The 18602-nt window shown below is 54.2% G+C and overlaps 1 protein-coding gene across 1 annotated transcript in view; it reads right to left on the minus strand.

Moving 5' to 3' along the window:
* Nucleotides 1-18602, minus strand: part of Crocc2 (ciliary rootlet coiled-coil, rootletin family member 2) — a 61885-nt gene that overhangs the window by 11194 nt on the left and 32089 nt on the right. The window contains exons 18-28 of the mRNA XM_038340768.1: nucleotides 18387-18556; nucleotides 17372-17548; nucleotides 14165-14278; nucleotides 11557-11700; nucleotides 7888-8105; nucleotides 7176-7335; nucleotides 6677-6844; nucleotides 5118-5475; nucleotides 4736-4914; nucleotides 3740-3860; nucleotides 2950-3083 (exon numbers count right to left, since the gene is read on the minus strand). Of these exons, the coding sequence (XP_038196696.1) occupies nucleotides 2950-3083; nucleotides 3740-3860; nucleotides 4736-4914; nucleotides 5118-5475; nucleotides 6677-6844; nucleotides 7176-7335; nucleotides 7888-8105; nucleotides 11557-11700; nucleotides 14165-14278; nucleotides 17372-17548; nucleotides 18387-18556 (1943 nt within the window). The remainder of the gene's footprint in view (nucleotides 1-2949; nucleotides 3084-3739; nucleotides 3861-4735; nucleotides 4915-5117; nucleotides 5476-6676; nucleotides 6845-7175; nucleotides 7336-7887; nucleotides 8106-11556; nucleotides 11701-14164; nucleotides 14279-17371; nucleotides 17549-18386; nucleotides 18557-18602) is intronic.

An 18602-nucleotide genomic window follows, 5' to 3' on the forward strand; every position in this document is an offset into this window, starting at 1 on the left:
AGAGACCAACAAAGAACCTGAAGTCTAAGAGAAAGCAGCTCCTTCCCAGAGGAACCGGGCCACAGGGTGCTTCCTCACCAGTGACGTCATCTGGAGTGGTCCATTGTAACCACATAGCAGTCAGGTTCCGAGGGACCCATGCATCACCCTGCTGTACTGAGATCCCGTGAGGTCGCCTAGCAAGGCACTAGGTAGGGGGTGTGAAGTCTACACATCTGTGGATGGGCTAGCTTGCTGCTCAGCTCCATCCTGTCACACAGGAGCTTTGAGCTGGGATTGAAAGAGGAGCAGGAGCCTTCCTGAGTCACCTTGCTCACACTATCCTTCTGTGAGTCAACCCAAGAGGGCCCATGGTTGGGAGCCTGAGCCCTGGAAGCTAAGTGATACTTGGCCCAGGACCAGAACCTCAGTCTTAGAATGGCAAGGAGCTGGACTTGCCCTAGCAAGCCTGGAGGGCCTTCTCCAGGGCCTTTGGTGGGGATTCTGCCAGCTCTCTCCTGGAGAGGCCCTCTGTGCCAGTGCTGTCTCGGGGAATGGGCTTCCTGCACGAGGGAATTTAGATCATGAGCTCATGGTCACAAGCTGCAAACACCCGGGAAGCTGTTGGCCAAGTGCAGGTTGTAGTGGCTAGAAAGCCCGGGTCTGCAGCAGAAAAGGACATGGAAGCTCAAAACACAAGTGTGGGATGTGGTGGCAGGCAGCCTCCCCAAGGTTACTCTAGAGGAGGTCCAGGAACAGACAGACAGACAGATCCTCGGTACCAAGACACAGGCAGAGGAGTATAAGGAGCCAAAGATCCACAGGACATTGCTCAGCTGTGGGAGGACCCCCGAGCACAACCAGCGATGATCACCTTTGAGACAACCCTAGGGAAAGACCTGAGAACTGAGGCTGGAAGAAGATGGGAAAACAAAGAATGAACTTCCTTCTTGTGAGTAAGAAGAAAGCTCAGAGAAGCGAACACAGATGCACTCCGAGGAAAAACCACCTCTCATCACGCAACACTTGTCAGGGGGGTAAACACCCTGAAAAGGCAAGGATGGATAGAAACAGTTGGGAATGAACATAAAGGGCAAAAATGCAGAAGCTTCGCTGGGCAGATGAGTGCAATGGGGCCCCCATCAGCCTTGGGTCAGGTACGACTGAGGACACAGCATTTAATTGGAACGGAGGCCATTCTCCTCCATACACTGGTGTGGGACGCTATCTTAAGAGGAGCACGCCATTGAGTCTGTGCTGAAGATCCACAGAAACAGCTGATAGTGACAAAAAGAGGAGCTGGAGAGATGGCTCAGCAGTTAAGAATCAGTAGCTGCTCTTATAGAGCCCCTGGGTTCAATTCCCAGCACCCACATGAAAGCTCACAGCCATCTGCAGCTGTAGTCCTATGGGATCCGATGCCCTCTTCTGGTGTGCAGATACACATGCAGACAAACACTCATTATGCATTAAATAAATAATAAATAAATCGTTTAAGAAATAGTGACAAAAAAGTCATAGTAGACATCAACACCCTTCTACTGGCCTGGGGAATTCAGGAGAGACATCACATTGGCAGAATACCAGTCATAGCTTTGTAAAGGTTTAGAAAGCCCCCTTCCAAATGAATAACCCAAAAGCGATAAGCTATTTTTAGCTTTGTTTGGAGAAAACACACACAAGTGAGCATACATATAAAATAAAACTGATCCAGCCCAGCAGGCCAACCCTGACTTCTCTGATCCCTCATGTCCCGAGTCACTGCCTATCTAAGCCATTTAACTGCAACCAAGGCCATTGTCCCCATCCATCGATGTGGGGACACTATATTAGGAGGAACATGCTACACAGACACACAGACACACACACACACACACACACACACACACACACACACACACACACACACTGCACAGAAGCTGTGCCTAGAGGGGTCTTTCTGAAACCTCCTGGGCAGATGAGGAAGCTTCTCCTGGAGGCAGGAGAGGCTCTCTCTTCTGCCTTCTGTCTTCCTCCTTATAGGCTGAGGGAGGCCCCTGCCCACCTGACTGCTCTGTGCAGAAGTCCCCTGAGGGTGGCTAGACTCCCCCCATGATCCCCGTGTGGAGAGAGGGAGTGTAGGCCTGAGTGAGACTGGTGACCAGTCTGGCCTAGTAGTTGCCTCTTCGGTTGAAGCTTAGAAGCCTGCGAACCCATGATGTCGAAAGGCTATTATTCATTTGCCGCTCCCTCCTTGGAGGGATATTTGGGGACAAGTGACCTGCAGTTTTTACTGCATTCCCCTGTTCCCATCCATCTGGCAATCAGCCCAGGGGATCCCGTTTTCCCGATACTTGGTGGAGGCCTTCCAGCTGGGTGTGTTCTTCCCTACACATCTGGGCCTGCCCGGAACATTTGGGAAGGCCTCAGCTGAGCTCTGGAGTCCCGCCTTTGACCAGGGGAAGCCCAGCATTCTCCGCATTCCTTCACCTGTAGTCCATGGTAGAATCTCTTGACTGAGAGGGTAGAGGGAGGCCAGAGCCAGGTCCTGATCTATGGCTTGACTGCTCCCTCTCTAGGGTTTCTAGGCCCCATGTCCTCAACTAAAATGGAAACTCCAGCAGCTATCCATAGCACAGTACCCAGTATAGGAAAATGTACTTAAGTTCCACAAAAACCCTTCTGTGTCTGAGTGATGCAGAATAAAAAGCAGGCCAGGAACAACAGCCAAGGGCCCCATGAGGATCTCAGAGCTAAGCAGAACCTCCTTGTGCCTGCTTGTGGGACCTCAGATAAATAGGTGGACCTGGAAGGCAGGAATGCAGTCCTAGCTCTGCCCCTTGCTGCTCTGCCCCCACCAGAAGATCTGTTTTGCCAATCTGTACAATAAGGTCTAGGACCACCTCAAAGATAACTGTGCTGGGGATGGGCCCAAGACCCACGTTCTGATGACCATCTGGTTTGTCTGTAGCAACGTCCCAGGAGTCTTACCTGCATCCTCCGCCTCTCCTGGCTTGCAGCTCGTGTCCTTTCCAGATGCTCTGCTTCCAGCCTCTGGAGTGCCTCCTTCTGCAGGACCTGCGTTGCCTGGGCGCCATGCAGTGCACTCTCTGCCCTGCGTTGGCCTGGGGGCAAAGCAGTGTGGCTTAAGGCTCCCAAGCTTGGCAGATCTATGGGGTAACTGCCACTTGGTACTGCCCCTCCCCAGCTCAAAGACCGCAAGTAGACTCAGTGAGTTGAGGCAAGGGTCACCTGGGTGCAGGGATGGGAGAGGCTCCCCTTCTCAGCCAGGGTGCTAGGAGTGGTCTCAGGGCCTGATAGTCTGACCTTGGGTCACTGCTCCTTGTCTTGCTTTCTCTACCCATCACCCTTCCCTTCTTCTTTCTTGGGCTCTGGGTTGCCACTCCCCCATATGCCACATACTGCCTTTTTAATGGGGGCAGTAAGTTTAAAATAGTGGGGGAAGCCCCTGCAAAGGGTGTCTCTGAGGAGGTGACAAGGGGAGTCATGTGTCCTTCTGGAAGGGAGGGTGCCAAGTAGAGGAGGGCACAGTTGCAGCTGGCCTGAGGTGTGTGTGGGGGTATGGTTAGGTTCAGCAGGTCCCAGAGGTCTCTGGAGTCCACTCCTCTATTAAGAAGTCATTACTGAGAAAGGTGGCATTGAGCCATCCTGGGGATTGGGTACAGTCCCAGGCCTACCCCAGAGCCCTCCTGAGACCATACACTAAAAGTGGCTAAGGAAGGGCCATGGAAGGGCCCCCTCATAGGAAGGAGAGATCTACCTTCCACTGCATCTGCTAGGTCCCTCTGTAGCTGCTCCACACGGCTCTGTAGGTGGATGAGCTCGCTCTCTGCCTCTCTCAAGCGGCTGCTCAAACTGGCCACCTGGATGCAAGAGTTGTCCTAGGCAGAGAGAAAGAACTCAGCAGGGGGAGTTCTGGCAGGCAAGAGGGAGGCGGCAAAATATTTTCTAGTGAGCTGGGTGGCCAGGCAGGCGTTTTCTGATCAAGCCAATAACATATGGGACAGAGTTGTGAAACCATAAGCTGCAGGGAAGCCAGCTATGGTGGATGGCTGAACTTACACACTAGCTTTGGAAGGCATACAGGCTGGCTTTGGGCAGAGCCTGAGGAGCCTAGATTTGGGAGCATGGATATAAAGTGGGGGAGCTTCCAGGGGTGGCCATAGGAGGCTGGAAGAGTAGGCTAAGGATTAGAGCTGAGAAACTTACCCACAGATCTAGCATTGTGGGAAGGGGGAGCCCACAGGGAAAAGGTAGGCAACCCCTGTGGTCTTTGTGATTATGGTCTGTCCCAAGCTCATCTGTTAGCAAGGAAATCATAAGGGGACAGCCACTGTGTCCCTTGTGGAGTCCTGGCACCAGAGGTATTGGTTAATAGGAGGGGAGAATGTCTCCATGTGAGAGACCGTGGGGAACACTCAGGTGTCCTGGCCAGATGTATAATGCAGTGTGTCTCAGACTCTAGAAGCTTCAGCAATGTGAGCTCCAGGGCACTTTCTGCTGCCTACCCTGAAGGACAGAGTGACCCTGTGCCATGTGAGGCAGTTGGATCTGAGAGGTGGTGGCATTCCTGGTGTTTGTCACCACAGGGCAGTCTAAAAACTGACCACAGAGTGTTTCCCAGCATCTCATCAGGCCCATAAATGGACAGACACATAGACAGCAGTCTTCAGTGAGTGATTAAACTCCTCCCTGCCTCCCAGAGTCCCTGGGGGTATATGCCCATACGGATGTGGAAGACCTGAATCTCTTTTACCCGCTCCTGCTGGGCTTCTTGAAGCTTTTGCACCAAGTCCCTCAGGGCATCCCTGACAGAGGCCACATCTATGATCTGTGAGTCAAGGTCTCCAGGTACAGGTGAGGGCCATCGGGATGGAGAGTAGGATCTAGTAGGGGAACTGTCCCTTTGGCGTCCAGGGCGAGTCTGGGAGCTGCCTGCAGGAGGTGAGAGCCAGGGGAATGTGGGTAGGAAGAGACACATAGATATCCTGCCTATAGGAGCTGGAAGCAAAGCTATGGTAAGCACAGACTCCTAAAATTGTTGGGGCTGGTCTGGCCTCCTTATTATGTGGGTTGTGAGGCCTAAGGAGAGGTTGGGGTACTCAGGTTGGGAACAGAACAGAGCCGAAATCACTGACCTGTTGTGGGAGAACGGGACCTCCCTGGAGAGTCCCCGTGGCTTTGGCTCCGGAGCCCTAGGCCACTGCGGAGTGTGGAGCACAGTCGGCCCAGCTGGGCCTCTGCATTGTGCCTGGCACCCTCAGCCTGTGCCAGCTCCTGCTCCAGGATGTGGACTCGGCTACAGGCATTGTCCAGGCTGCCCTGGAGGCTGTCAACCTGGCTGCTGGCCTGTCGTAGCTTCCTGGTGAGTTTGCGCAGCTCGGCCCGCAGGGTCTGCTCAGCCTTCTGGCTCTCACAGAGATGTCCCTCCAGCTGCTTTGCTCGGGCCTCCCCTGCAACCTCAACTTCGGCCAACTTTTGCTGTAGCCCTAGAACCTGTAGGAAGGACATTGGGACTCAGATGTAGGATTCCGACATCTAGGCTGGTTGAATCAATGGCTCAGCCAGGCCAGTAGGAAAACCCTGTTCTGCATGCCCTTATGAAACATCATTTCAAGACAGGTTATAGCTGGTAGGTGCCCTAGCTCTGTCTCCTAGTGTTTAGCAGGTGGGTATACCCAAGCCAGGTTAGGACTGCTGCCTCAGCATCATGGTGTATCCGTCAGCAGCAGAGAACCCTGCTGGGAGCTGTCTGCAAAATTGCAGCTAGCTAGGGCCACAGACTGGCTGCCTTCTGCTAGGGACCCGCCTCAGCCACTCTTCTTCACCAGCCGCTTCAGAGCACAGTAGTGACCAAAGCGTGCTTTGTTATGTTTCTTGCCATGGGACAATACCTGTGCTCTACATATTCATGCATGCATGAGCTGGGAATGCACAGGCATGGGGAAGACAGGAAGGCAGCTTGCCCCTTCCCCTGAGCCAGCAAGGGGAGCCTGGCCTCATGTCCCTTTCTGGGTGACTGCATCCTAACAATGGCCCTATTCACAGAAGGAGGTGTGGGGCTGAGGTCATTCTGGGTCGCCTGAGCTTGGGAGCTAAGCCCCCACATTCTAGGCATGACTGGTGTTCAGGATGGCCAGGCATGCGTTTCGGGTATGGAAGCTAGGGACTGCTGGGCTCAGAAAGGCCCCTCTGTCCCTGGAGGTATGCAATACCTTTAGTACACTGAACTACAGTCCTGGGCTGTGGTTAGACGGTGTCTTGGGAGCTGGCCTAGGGGCTGTGTGAGTCCGGGGTACAGGGGTGTGTGTGCAAGGGTTGGGCATGTGTGATGTGGGCGGGCAAGGTCTAGGCATTAACTCCGTGTCCTGAGGCCTCCCTACCTGGCTCCTGCCCAGGACTCTGCCTAGCACCTGGGCAAGACTCGGCTCTTTCCTAAAACAAATCCGGGGAAATAAATGGGTTACAGCTTAACCAAACCCCTTGCCCTCTGATTCCTTTCGCACACCCCTTGCTGCACATGGTCAGGTTATCACGGGGACAGTGGATGGAGACAGAAATGAACATCAGGCCTCTTTCCACCAATCCCTCTCATTGCCTCCTGCCTCCCCTACAGGTGTTCCCAGGGACCTTGTCTCAGTCCCCGTTTGTACCAGAGCTCGGTGGTCTCCCTAAGAGGGGAAAAAAGCCTTCCTACCTCCTTCTGGGCACTGTCACAGGCAGCCTGGGCCTCAGCTACCTGCCTCTGCAGCTCCAGTGCCTCCTGCAGGTTCTTATGTCGCTGCTGTGCATCCTGAGAAACTTGGGCCCGCAGCTCGTTCACCTCCTTCCTCTTCCTCAGGTTCTCAGCTTCCAGTGTCCTTATCTAGGATGTAGGGGCGGTGCTGAGGGGTCAGGGACCCAGCAGCCCCCTTAGCCCTTGCCTCTTGTCACGGGGCCTCCACTTAGGAGCTGTCCACATTTGAGGGGCCTCAGTTCAGGCCAGAGGGCTTGGGATCTAACCTCTCCTACTCTGCAGACATATATGTGGGGCTCCTCTTTGGGTGAGAGTGCTGACTGGGGAGGTTGGGAAGCAGCTGTGTGTTGGTTATAGCTCTCCCCAGGGGAGTAGCTCTGGCCAGTGTCACTCTATGGCTATGAGACAGGGACAGGGGAGGAGGACCTGGGGCAGCCTGGTTGGGTGGAGGTCCCCTCACCTGTCTGTGGCGCTCCTGGAGCTTCCGGCGGGTATCTGCCTGTGCCTGTTCCAACTCCTGCACCCTGGTCCTCAGCTCGCAGGCATCCTTCTGAGCTGCTGCTTGGGCCTCCTGAAGTACCAGCAGCCTTTGCTCCTGCTCCTCCTTGGACCGCTTTAAACTAAGCAGATCACAGGCTGGCTGGACACTGGGTCCAGAGCTCGTCAGACAGACCCTCCCCAGAGAGATGTTATTCTTTGTGTGTGCCCTATGCTCTGCCCTAAGACCTGACCTCTGGAGGGCTCCTGTTATCCTTGACTCAGAGTCTATCCAAGTCTTAGTACCAAGAAGTGCGCCCCTGTCCACTTTCACTTCTCAGCTCCTCTTTAGCCTCACCCTCTTTTACCTCTCTATCACCCCCCCAAAGACCCCTTGTCCGGCCCAGCCTCCTGAGCCACTCATGGGGACTTCAGTTCCCTCACCTGTTAAGCCTACTGGACGGGAACTCCTTGAGGACAGGAACAGGCTGGCTTGGTCTTTAGCCTCCCCAAATAGACTAGCGTTTGTAGGCATTTTAATCGGGGTAGCTGAAGGTTGCTTTCACTGTCTTTCTGACCCAGCTTACAGGCTACCCCTGCCAGCCTGCACTCTCTCACTATGGCCTGGCTGAATAGCAGGGCTGCAGGCTCTTCCCATAACTACTCTATAGGTTACCCATCACACCCTGTCGTACCTGGCCTTCTCTTGCTCAACCCTGTGGATGGTGGCCCGCAGCTTAGTGTTGGAGTGCTGCAGCACATTCTTCTCCTGAGCCTCATCGTCCAGCGCCCGTTGGGCCTCCAAGGCCTCCCTGCGGAGCCCTTCATGACTCGCTTCACTGTCCCGAAGCTCTTGGCGCAGTTCAGACAGCCGTTCATGGGCCATGTTCAGCTGGGCCTGTAGCCCCTCTGCCTACGGGAGAAATGTGCTCTAGTGACCAGTTTGGGGACCCGTGGGTGCACAAGGAGCTGCTCCAGGAACCAGAGAGGGTACAGGATTCTGACTCTAGCTGGATACCCCCAGTCACCCAGCACTTGCGAGAGAAAGCGGGTCCCCGGGGGTTCAAGGCCCAGAAAGCTTTCGCCTTGACTGTTCCTGGAGCTGGCTCCATGCTATGTTCACTCTGTAGAATGCTGAGATGTGGATTGGGGTTCAGCAGGGCCTTTCTGGGGCATAGTTTTGTTTACACGTAGCTTTGACTACTGATAGCTTTTTTTTTAACCTGCTAACCCGAGGCCTGCTCCTCCCTTTTGATAACTATATAGGTAGTGTGGGTCAGCAGCCAGGTGCTTAGCACCAGCAACTACATAGTTGTTGCTAAGAGGATGGAGCTCAACCATCCTTTCCAGCCTCTTAATAGTGAGGGAGACAGGGGAGAGAGAGGGAGAGCTCAGGCATCTGCGCTCTTCGAATTCTCCAGTAGACTCAGGGCTTTTCAGGCCAGGCTGCCCCATTGCTGAAGCAGGAGGCTATAAGCATCATAAGAGTCTCCAAGGCAGGGGTATGGATACCCTCAAACATAAGGGAGGCCACTTAGTCCACTTAGTACCTCTGTGAACTGACCCAGGGAAGGCAAGGGGTCACAGTGTAAGTTCCCATCTCCTGCTGGCTGGCCCATGGCCCAGAGGATGACCCCATCATTCTGGAATTGAGGATAGGGCCTTCACACTGCAGGGGTACTAAATCCTGGTTTCCTGCCCTGGGGAATAAAGCATCTCTGGGCACCCAGGTTCTATATGGAAGGGTCCAGAGAAGGACCAGTCCACTCTTAGCTCACAGGCTATGGGATAGGGACTTGCTGAGGCCTCCCAGTCCCAACCTACAAGTCTGACCAGAAGCCTCAGAGAAGGCTCCATCCTGGCTCTCAAGTGTCCCTGGGGAGGAGGTGGAGGAAGCCAGCAGGGACATGTTGAGAGAGGAAGCCACAAGAACTCAGTGATGTTGAGTTGCTGGTTTGCCAAAAGCAAACCCCTCTCTGCTAGCTGTTTTCACGGGACATTGTCCAGGCCCCCGGCCGGCCTGGCTCCAGAGTACGCCCGCTGTTATTGTTGTTCTGTTTTTGGGAAGGGCCAGGGCCTCCCCGCTGCTCCCCACCCACCCCCCACATGTGGGAGCCACAACCGTGCAGAGCATTTTCCGCTGAGCTCAGCAGAATCCACCCAGAAGGTCAAGGACCAGGGAGAGGGCCTGTCCATCATAAAAGGAGCTGCACTCATTTCCCGGAGTAGGGGAGATGAAAATAAGAAAAACAAATGGGGGAAGGGCCCCCCTGCTGCCAGGACACCTCCTCCCCCCCTGCTGTCCAGCACCCCCACCCACCGCCTCTTGAGGACATCCATCCCTTTTGCAGGAATTTTACAGCCAAATCGCTTAATGTGATTATAATAATTATTTCTTTACTAGAAGTTGTATAAACAGTCTCTTTTGAAATATCCTGCAGGGAGGCAACTCCAGAGCTCTGCAGGGAGGAGGGCAGCAAGGCAAGCAGGGGAGAGGTGACAGCAGGGTAGCCTGTAGCATTCATGCATGCATGCATGCATGAGGGAGGATATTCATGTGTGCTTTGTGCACACCCAAAGGATATGTGTGCATGCATATAGATGTATGCTTACACATGTATGATGGGTGTGCTTCTAAGTATGCATGTGTGTTTGCTCTTCATCTACATGCACATGTATATGCTTCTTGATGTCTGTGCTTTCTTATGCGAGCCCTGCAAGTGTGTGTGTGAATGCCTTAGGTATGCCTATGCACATTGCTTGGTGTGCACATACCAGCGTGTACCTGTGTTCATAGATGTGTGCTGTCCTAGGTTGCACAAGATGTGCACATATGTGCATACAAATGGGAGGTTATCAACATGTAGGCTTACATGTCTGTGTGCATATTTACATGTGTGTGAACCCCAAGAAGGTCTGTGAGAACATGCACGTTCCCGCAGTTGAAAGTGGGGGAATTCTGAACCAACCTGGCCCCTGGGACACCCTTCTGCAATCATTTCTTTTTTCTGCTCCAGCCCCACCTTCTCAGACTCCCGTCACTCCTTATCACTTTCTGGGGGGTGGGGAGGCTTCTTTACTGAAAACTTGACTTTGCTGTGAGGTTCATATTCTTCATCTGACTAGAACAAAGAGCCCCCCTCCCCTAGATCCTCCTCTCTCTGCCCCCAGTTTTGAAATTACACTTTGCTTCTCCATGTGGTCGCTGACCAGGCCTCGGCTTTGAAATCTGTTGGAAGGAGCCCGTTCTCTTTGGGGCCAATATAAACAGCCCGTCATGTTCAGTCATGCTCTCTTCCTCTCCCGGGCTCTTGGCCGGCCCCTTGGGGTGTACTTGGGGAGGGAGAGCCCCTCTCCTCACCACACCAGGCCAGCTGCCCTGCCTGCCAGCCTTGGCACACAGCCCAGAAGCTGTGAGGCCGCTTTGTCCCCACAGGCCCCACCTGGGTTCTGGCTGACCCCCCTCCATCCTCAATCCACATACCCTCCTGCCCTTGCCTCTCCCAGGAGCCCCCAAGTCCTGTCAGAACTCCTCAGAAACACCTTTCCATCCACCGGCCTGCTGGGCCCCTGCCTGGCCTAGCCCTGGCCTCTTCTAGCTCCGCCCAAGACTGTCCCCCATCCTGTTGTGATCATGTGACTCCTGGAGCCTCTGTGGGAGCATCAGGGCCCAAGATTGTTCCTGAAAATCCCACCACCATCCCACTTCTGCCTCTCTGCCCTGCATATTCTAAACTCAGCTTCATGCCACCCCAGCACCATGCCTCTTGTACAGGCTCCCCATGGCTCATTAGGTGGACAGATGTTTAGATAGCATCCCCACCCCTGTGTCACTGTGGTCCCTCAGTCAGGCTTTGGAAGCCACTGTACAATGACAGCTCCCTGTTTCTGTCTCCTGGTCTCCGAACTGTGTAGAGGTGAAGGTTAGGCTGGAGAGACCCTGGAGCCCGTGCCATGGTTCTGATCAATTGTCCACGGCTAGTATCCCTGGGTAGCCAGTCTCTGACTGTCCCCACAGAAGCACAGATGCTCTGTGGTCTCCCTGGGAGGAGGCAGGCCTAGTGGCAGCCATGACTGGACCTCACATCTACCTGCAGCAAACAATAGCAGCTCTGCTTTCTCTTAGCCATGGCTCGGCTCTGTCCTGTCAAGTCTCTTAAAGCCCAATCTATCACTTTGGGCTAGAAATAATACTAGGCCATGGCCCGCTTTCCCCAGCTGATGTCAGGAGCCAGGTACCATTTCACACCCCAGAGAGATGCCCCTGGTTACCGAACCAAGTGGGGCAGTCCGTTTGACTCTTGCTGGTCTTGTGGTATCTTCCTTTCTCCTGCATCCTTACCCTCTCAGGGCCATCTCCTCACCTCCCTCCTCACACTGCTCCGCTCGGCTGCTATCTCCCGGAGCTTTTCTCTCAGAGTTTCGGCTTCTCTCTGGTGGGTGGAGATGGCCTCCTCAAACTGGACCTGGAGAGTCCTCAGCTCTTTCGTCACGGCGGTGATGGTGGCCTGGGGATAGAGGGACCACTGGGTTTCTGGGAGGCCGGTCTGCAACCCGACTGCCAGGCCATGAGATGAAACACGTGGTATGGATGCTCTGAGATGAGGCCCATGCCTACAGCTCTTCACTTTCCTTCTGGGATTCCCAAGCCCTCGGCTCGTGGCAAGCGAGTGGACATGGCCTGGTTGGTGGGGGGCGGGGCTCAGGTGTCCTTTTCTGTCCAACAGTCCTGTTTAGCCCACTTTATATAGAGAGGGGGACAGGAACAGTTGCTTAGCAAGTGAACAGGTCCTGCCCCCAGTGGCACTACCTGGGCAAGCAATGGATCTGGGGCTGAACCTCTACCCCAGTGAAACTTTCTGCTACTCGAGTCACCCAGGTCTGACTGGTCCTGGGGCATCCACTACGGTCAATGTCGGGTTGGCGTGGGGCAAGGAAGCAGAAATCCCAGTGGAGAGATGTGGAACAGGACTGGGCACTGCTCACCACATACGTCCCTGTCCACCTGGTACCCAGTTCCTGAACTTTCCAGTGGGTGGGTAGGTGGCAATAGAGGACAGCTACCATCCTACCATCTATAAATAAATGTGCCCTAAATGTATGTGTCCTAGTTTCGTATTTTGAATGCTGCCATCATAACCTGGCAGCTGTGCAGTGCCCTGGACTCAGTGCAGCCATGTCTGCTGTCCCGTTGCACCACAGACTATCCCTGCAGACTGCTGAGCACCCAGAGGAGACTGAGGTCCTCTAGGCACCAGTTCCTGGGTACAGTCTGAAGCACTTCCTTGTCCGAAGATGTTACTCTCCTCACCTTGACGAGGCTCAGTGCAGTCCCTCATTAGGATTCTTCCCCACTCACTCTGGGCCCCATCCTAGGCCTCACATGGTTTTTTTCCAGGACTGCAAGGACCTCAGCATTCGGAAGAAAGCACTCTTTCCCCCTGATAGGCTACTGTGCCTGATAGGCTGGGAATAGAGACATCTAGGCAGGCGAAGTTAGGGCCCCTCCAGAACCTGCTGTTTTACAGAGAGGCACCAAGTGCTCGTGGAAGCCCCACCCCCACCCCTGCATTTTGCAGGTCACCACCTGGGGTTAAGGCTACAGAGAGGCTTCCATCCGCCCCACCTCTCCCTCTGGCCCTTAGCCCCTGCTCTCCTTCTCAATGAGCACGAGTCACCTAGGATGGCCAGGTCAATGGTTTTGTGGCCCACATGGTCCAGAATTGCTTGCTCAGTGAGGTTGTGGTTCCCTGTGAATCTTGGGGGACCAGCTCCTGGAGGCAATGATGACTCAGGCCAGTAGGCCCCTCCACCCATTGGTGGCTCAGTGCCATGTCACCCCACAGCTGGGGTTCCTTGGCTGTACTTCCCCTCTCTCAGCGGGTTTTAATTTCCATTTTCTAAGCCGAGGTGGCAAAAGAACCCTTAATGAGCTCCCCGAGGAGCCGAGCTGGCTGGAAGGCCTGGTCCCTAGCCCAGGGGGAGATTTGGCCAGCGTGAGAGAAGGCTCCAGAAGCTGCAGAGACTGGTCTACGAGGAGGCAGCAGCTCCCAGGGTCTCAGGATGCTTTCCTGCTCAGAGGGCAGAGATTGGGAAAGGTGCAACTTGGAAAGAAGAACATAACCATAGACTCGGGGACTGGGGATGAGAGAAAACAGAGCAAGAGGAAAAGGAGCCAGGGGAAGCTTCTGGAGCCTGGGTACCATTTAGGTTGTCCTCATCTGTGATGGGGGGGGGGGTCAGGGTATGTGTACTGGGGTGGGGAGTCGCATCTAATTGCCACACCATTTCCTACTACACAGCACTGGGGACCAGCCCCTACCTACGTCCATCAAAGCCACCAGATCATCCTCCCCAAGGGCCTGCCACCTCTGTGCACCTGCCTCTCGCTCCAGCTGGGTGATCTTCTCTCATCGCCCATGTGGGTAACAAGAACAGATCTCTGAGAGTCAAAGACTGGCCGCAGGAACAGCCTCCTGTGGAGGCAATCTCCACCAGTAAGATTAGTCGTATGCCCTCCCACAACCGGGCTTTATTAGAACTAGCTTGAGCACAACAGGCAAGGTTCGTGCTATATAGACCAGAAGGTGGGGACATAGGCCTGGGTCTACTCCTCTCCTGGCTGTTGCTATCCAGTGTATGGTCCAGTCTGGCCCTCCTGTCAGTCTTGATCAAGTCCTGGGAGCACCAGGCCAGAAGAGTCCCAGGTGTCCACAGCCAGCAACAGGCAGGGGCCAAGGCATAGAGAGCCATAATCACTTGGCTATTTCTGCCTTTGAGATCGTAGTTTCTCCCAGCAGGAAACTTGGAGGCCAGAGGAACGTAAGACTCAGGAAGACACAAAGAGGGGGGTATACTTCTAGGAGCAGACAGAATGGGGGTATCCTGGGGGGCTCTGCCAGGACTTGCTTGGCCCTAAAGGACCAGGCAGCAGTCTGACCTTGCCTGGGAACTGCCGTCAGTGGGGCTCACCTCAGCTTGTGCTTGCTGGTGCTGGGCCTCCTGGCGGGTCCGTTCCAGCTCTCTGTTAGCCCCAGAGAGCTCCTTGCTCAGCAGGCTCTTCTCTGCTTCCTTCAGAGACATTGCCTGGACATGAGGAGACAGAGAGCTTGTAAGGGAGCTGAAGAGTCGGGGAGCTCAGCAGAGCTGCTAGGGCTCCCTGTCTGAGGCACAACAGAATGAATGCCATGTTAAGTTTCCTGCCAGGCTCACCAGCTTTTGTTTGCATACCCTGCCACTGGGCAGGGGGTGGTCCTGAGCTCAGGCCTTTACCGGCAACATACTCCTTCACCCTACTCTCCCCTTTGGGGGTTCACAATCCTTCATGCCGCTCCCACTTCTCCATGGTCAGAGGTCTGGTTCTCACTGGAAAGACTGGTGTTTCATGTCCCCATTACCGCTTCCTACAGTGATCACGAAGAAGCCGCTGATAACACTATACCCCAAGAATGTCTGTCTCACCAAGGGTTTGAGCAGGACACAGCAGCCAGACTCGGGGAGACCCAGCTCCCCCAATGGCAGGGCTGGAAACAGACTTCAACCATGTCCCAGTCATATCATTGATCATGCCAGGCAGAGAAGTCCCAAGAGCCTTGGACACCGGCTCAGGGAGAGTTCTGGTTGGTAAATACAGACAGGCTAGAAGTGTGATGGGCCAGTATCACTGGGAGCTGCATTCAAACTGGTGCCCTGGCTTGTCCTGATTAAGATAAAACTACAGCAGCAAGCAGAGCACATTCCTGATGATCCAGTCCTTCCCCTGACTCTCCACTTGTGGGTCACGACACTTCCCACACTTGCGGCGAGGCTGGTCAGAAGTAGGGGTAGCAGGAGAGCATCCCTTTAGCTTCCAGCCACCATACATCTAGCCCACGGCAGCTAGGATGGGTTGTATTGCTGAGGAATTTAAGAATGACAGTAGTCCCTGAAGAAGAGGTGGCACGGCAGGAATGCCACTCTCCATGTTTCAAAGAATTAAAAAATAAACAAACAACCCTTTGCTCCTCACCTATCCGCTCCCTGTCAGAACGTATGCTTGCTTTCTTCTGCCTCATTCTGGTAACCCGCCCACCCCTGGCCTGTGAGACCTTTGAGACCTGGGGCCTTGATTTCCCTTCTTGAAGTTCTCACTAATGGACATAGCAAAAAAATACTTGTTGAAATCCTAAGCAAGACTTCATGAAGGACAGAGTGTGACTTTTGCTGCGGCGAGGTGAACAGGTCATGGTTCAGGCCCAGCAGACTACAAGAGCGGAGAATTAAGGGGAAATGGTCCTTCATAGCCAGTTGTCTTGTTTCTTTGAGGCCTGGTCCATGCAGACTCTCTCCTCTTGCCTGAGGTCTCCTGAAGATTGCCTTATGGTTGAAATTGTCAGTTTCTTCCAAGAGGCGTGGCATGCAAGTTCTGCCTGCCAGATCTTCCCCACCAGGCACTGTTGCTTCATGTTGACATGAGGGGGAGCAAATGGTGTGGGCAGAGGGCCAGGGAGAGTCCCCTGGCTGCTGTGGTGACCACTGCCCACACGCCTGGCTTTCTGGATTATAGCATTGGAGCACAATGTTATCGTGGCCCTGTTGTGGGTCTGGGGACACCATTGGAGGCCATCTTCGCAGCTTGTTCTCCTTTTATTGACGCTCCTCTCTTGGGGCTGTTTCTGAGACCAGGAAGCTTCAGTCAGATGGGAATAGGTGGTGTGGCCTGGTGGGTGGTCTCAGATGGCAGTGAGGGACTTTGTAGGGCCTTGACCACTGCCCCAGATAGGTTGCTTCTCTGAGCATCTTCTCATACACCCATGGGGATGATGCCACTGCGTTCCAAGTGCCCCTGGATCCTTCACAGGTGCAGCTCTTTCAGCTTTAAGCTCTCTGTGTCCTCTCTGACTTCATCCTCATTACCCCAACCCCCTTCATATTACTCCTGCTTGGAAACAGCCCTGTTTTCCATCACGTGTACCTGGTACGTGGGGCCTTCAGGGCTCCTCCGCAGTCCTTGCCATTCAGTTCACACAGATTCTGGTGCCCATACTGACACATGCACCCCAGATATTACTGAATGCTCTCACCCCAGCCTCTTGCTCTCATTTCAATACCCTGCTCCTCTTGCAAGGCCTTAGCTTCCTCCAGTATGGGACACAGTTAAAAATCACGGCTCCCGTGCCCGGAGTGTACATGGGCAGGAGACCAACACGTGCCCTTCTCAATTTCGTACCAGTCCAATAGCTTATGAGGCTAGAGTGCTGACAGTCAGTTCATTAGACACACAGTCTTGTCACAACCCCTACCTCTTCCAGTGGCCTACATTCTCTCCCTGCAATTTGCGATCAGCGCAGAGATTCTCGTCCTTGCTCACTGTGACGGCATGCTTGCATGTGTGTACTTGTCTGCTCAACTCACTCAGCAATGAATTCTTGAGGACGGCCCAGTTCCTTGGAAAAGCCTGGGCTCAAGGGTAACCCTTCCCACCCAGTGTCTAGACTTGTGGGACGGAAGAAGGCTCAGGTTGGATGAGAGTTGTGTGGCTGGACCTTGCAGATAACGGGGTGATCAGGTGAGGGAGTTGACAGACACGTGGATGAAGAGTTGGGCACCTGGGTAGATAGCTGAATGCATGGCTAGCTGAAAGGGCATCTGAGTGGGTAGGTCGATGGATGGCCAGGGAAGCTGACAGAGGGATGGCTGGGCAAATTAGTGGATGGATGGTCAGCTGTGTGGATGGAGAGCTGTGTGTGTTTCTGGATGGCCATGCGTGTAAGCAGAGGTCAGTGAGCACAGAAAGAAAGATGGACAGTCAAGTAAGCAGAAGGAAGACGGATGAGTGGAAGGACATCCAAGTGTGTGGATGGGCAGGTGGGTGGATGTGCAAGGAAATATATGAATATATAAGTGTGTGTGTGTGTGTGGTGTGCATGTGTGTGTGTGTGAAGGGGTGATTGGTTAGATGACATATGAACGTGTGGCTGGATGGTTGATATATGAGCATGTGGATGAACGGATGGGTGTGTAGACGGCTGGATGTGTGGGTGGGTGGATGTCTGTTCAGCAGGATTCCCGTGGCAGCTCAAAGCTGTAGCAGCCTGGAAAGGACACATCTGCAGGTGGGAATCCTCACTGCAGCCCTTGGGCTGGGACCCAGAAGAGAATTGCCGCAGGTAAGGACCCCAGTTCCCATGCCACCATCACCTGCTGCATCTCATGCTCCAGCTGGAGGAGGCTCTCATCCCTCTCCTGCTTCAGGCTCTGGATTTCTCCCTCCAGAGCCTCCCTCTCAGCTGTACTTCTTGTCACCAGTTCCTTTTGCTGTTCCATCCACTGGGCAGCCACCTCTTTCTCCTCTGCCAGGGATAAACTGAGGGTCTCCTGGCCAAGGCAAAGGGTAGGTTGTGAGGTCAGGACTGGGAGACAGGTAGACACTTGAAGCTCTGAGATTTATAAACCTCCTAGCCCCGAAGAACTAGGGATGGGTGGTCCAGCAATCAGTTCTCCCTTTGTCTTCTCTACAAGATTCCCCAAAACAGAAGCTGGGAAGGGCCTCTCTGGGTCTCAGCATCTACCATCCCATAGTAATCTAGCAGATCTTAAGATGCTCCTGAATCTCTACCAAATGTCACATGGTAGAAGTGGACATAAAGATGGGTGAGTATATAGATAAATGGCTGGCTGGCTGGCTGGATGGATGGATGGATGGCTGGATGGATGGATGGCTGGCTGGCTGGCTGGCTGGATGGATGGATGGCTGGCTGGCTGGCTGGCTGGCTGGCTGGATGGATGGATGGATGGATGGACAGGTGGATGGATATGCATATGGATGGAGGGATGGATACATGGATGTGTGTTTGGATAGACAGATAGGTACATGTTTATATGGGTGGGTAAATGTGTGGATGGATGGACCGACGGATGGATAGACGGACGGATGGATGGATGGATGTGTGGGTAGAAGAATGGGATGGAACAAACAAGGCCTCCAGGGTCAAATGACCCTAGTGGTACAGTCTGAAAGGTGTGAAACTGTTTGGTCTCTATAGCAGCCTGGAGCCAGGATAATGGATCTTCAGGCTCAGTTCCTTCTCCGAGCAAGAGCCTGCTCTGCACATCAGCTGCCCATCCCCCATACCATACAAGGCCTTCCCTGCCAGGTCCCTCCCCCTGTTCTTCCACCTCTGCCTGTCGGGAGGACATAGAAGACACGGCAGACCTTCTCCCTCTGCAGCCGAGCCAGGTCCTCTCTGTGGGCCAGTCCCTGGCGCTCCAAGGCCAGCTGTGCCTCCTGCTCCTGCTGTGCGGCCTGCTGCTGCAGCTGTCCCAGATCCCACTGCAGCTTTGTCTCGCGGACTTCCCAGTCACCTTTCAGCCGCTGCATTTCCACTGTGAAGGGTCAGGACTGTCAGATCACGGTGCCCTCTGTCCTTCG

Source organism: Arvicola amphibius, chromosome 8 (assembly GCF_903992535.2).
Source record: "Arvicola amphibius chromosome 8, mArvAmp1.2, whole genome shotgun sequence".
Taxonomy (NCBI): domain Eukaryota; kingdom Metazoa; phylum Chordata; class Mammalia; order Rodentia; family Cricetidae; genus Arvicola; species Arvicola amphibius.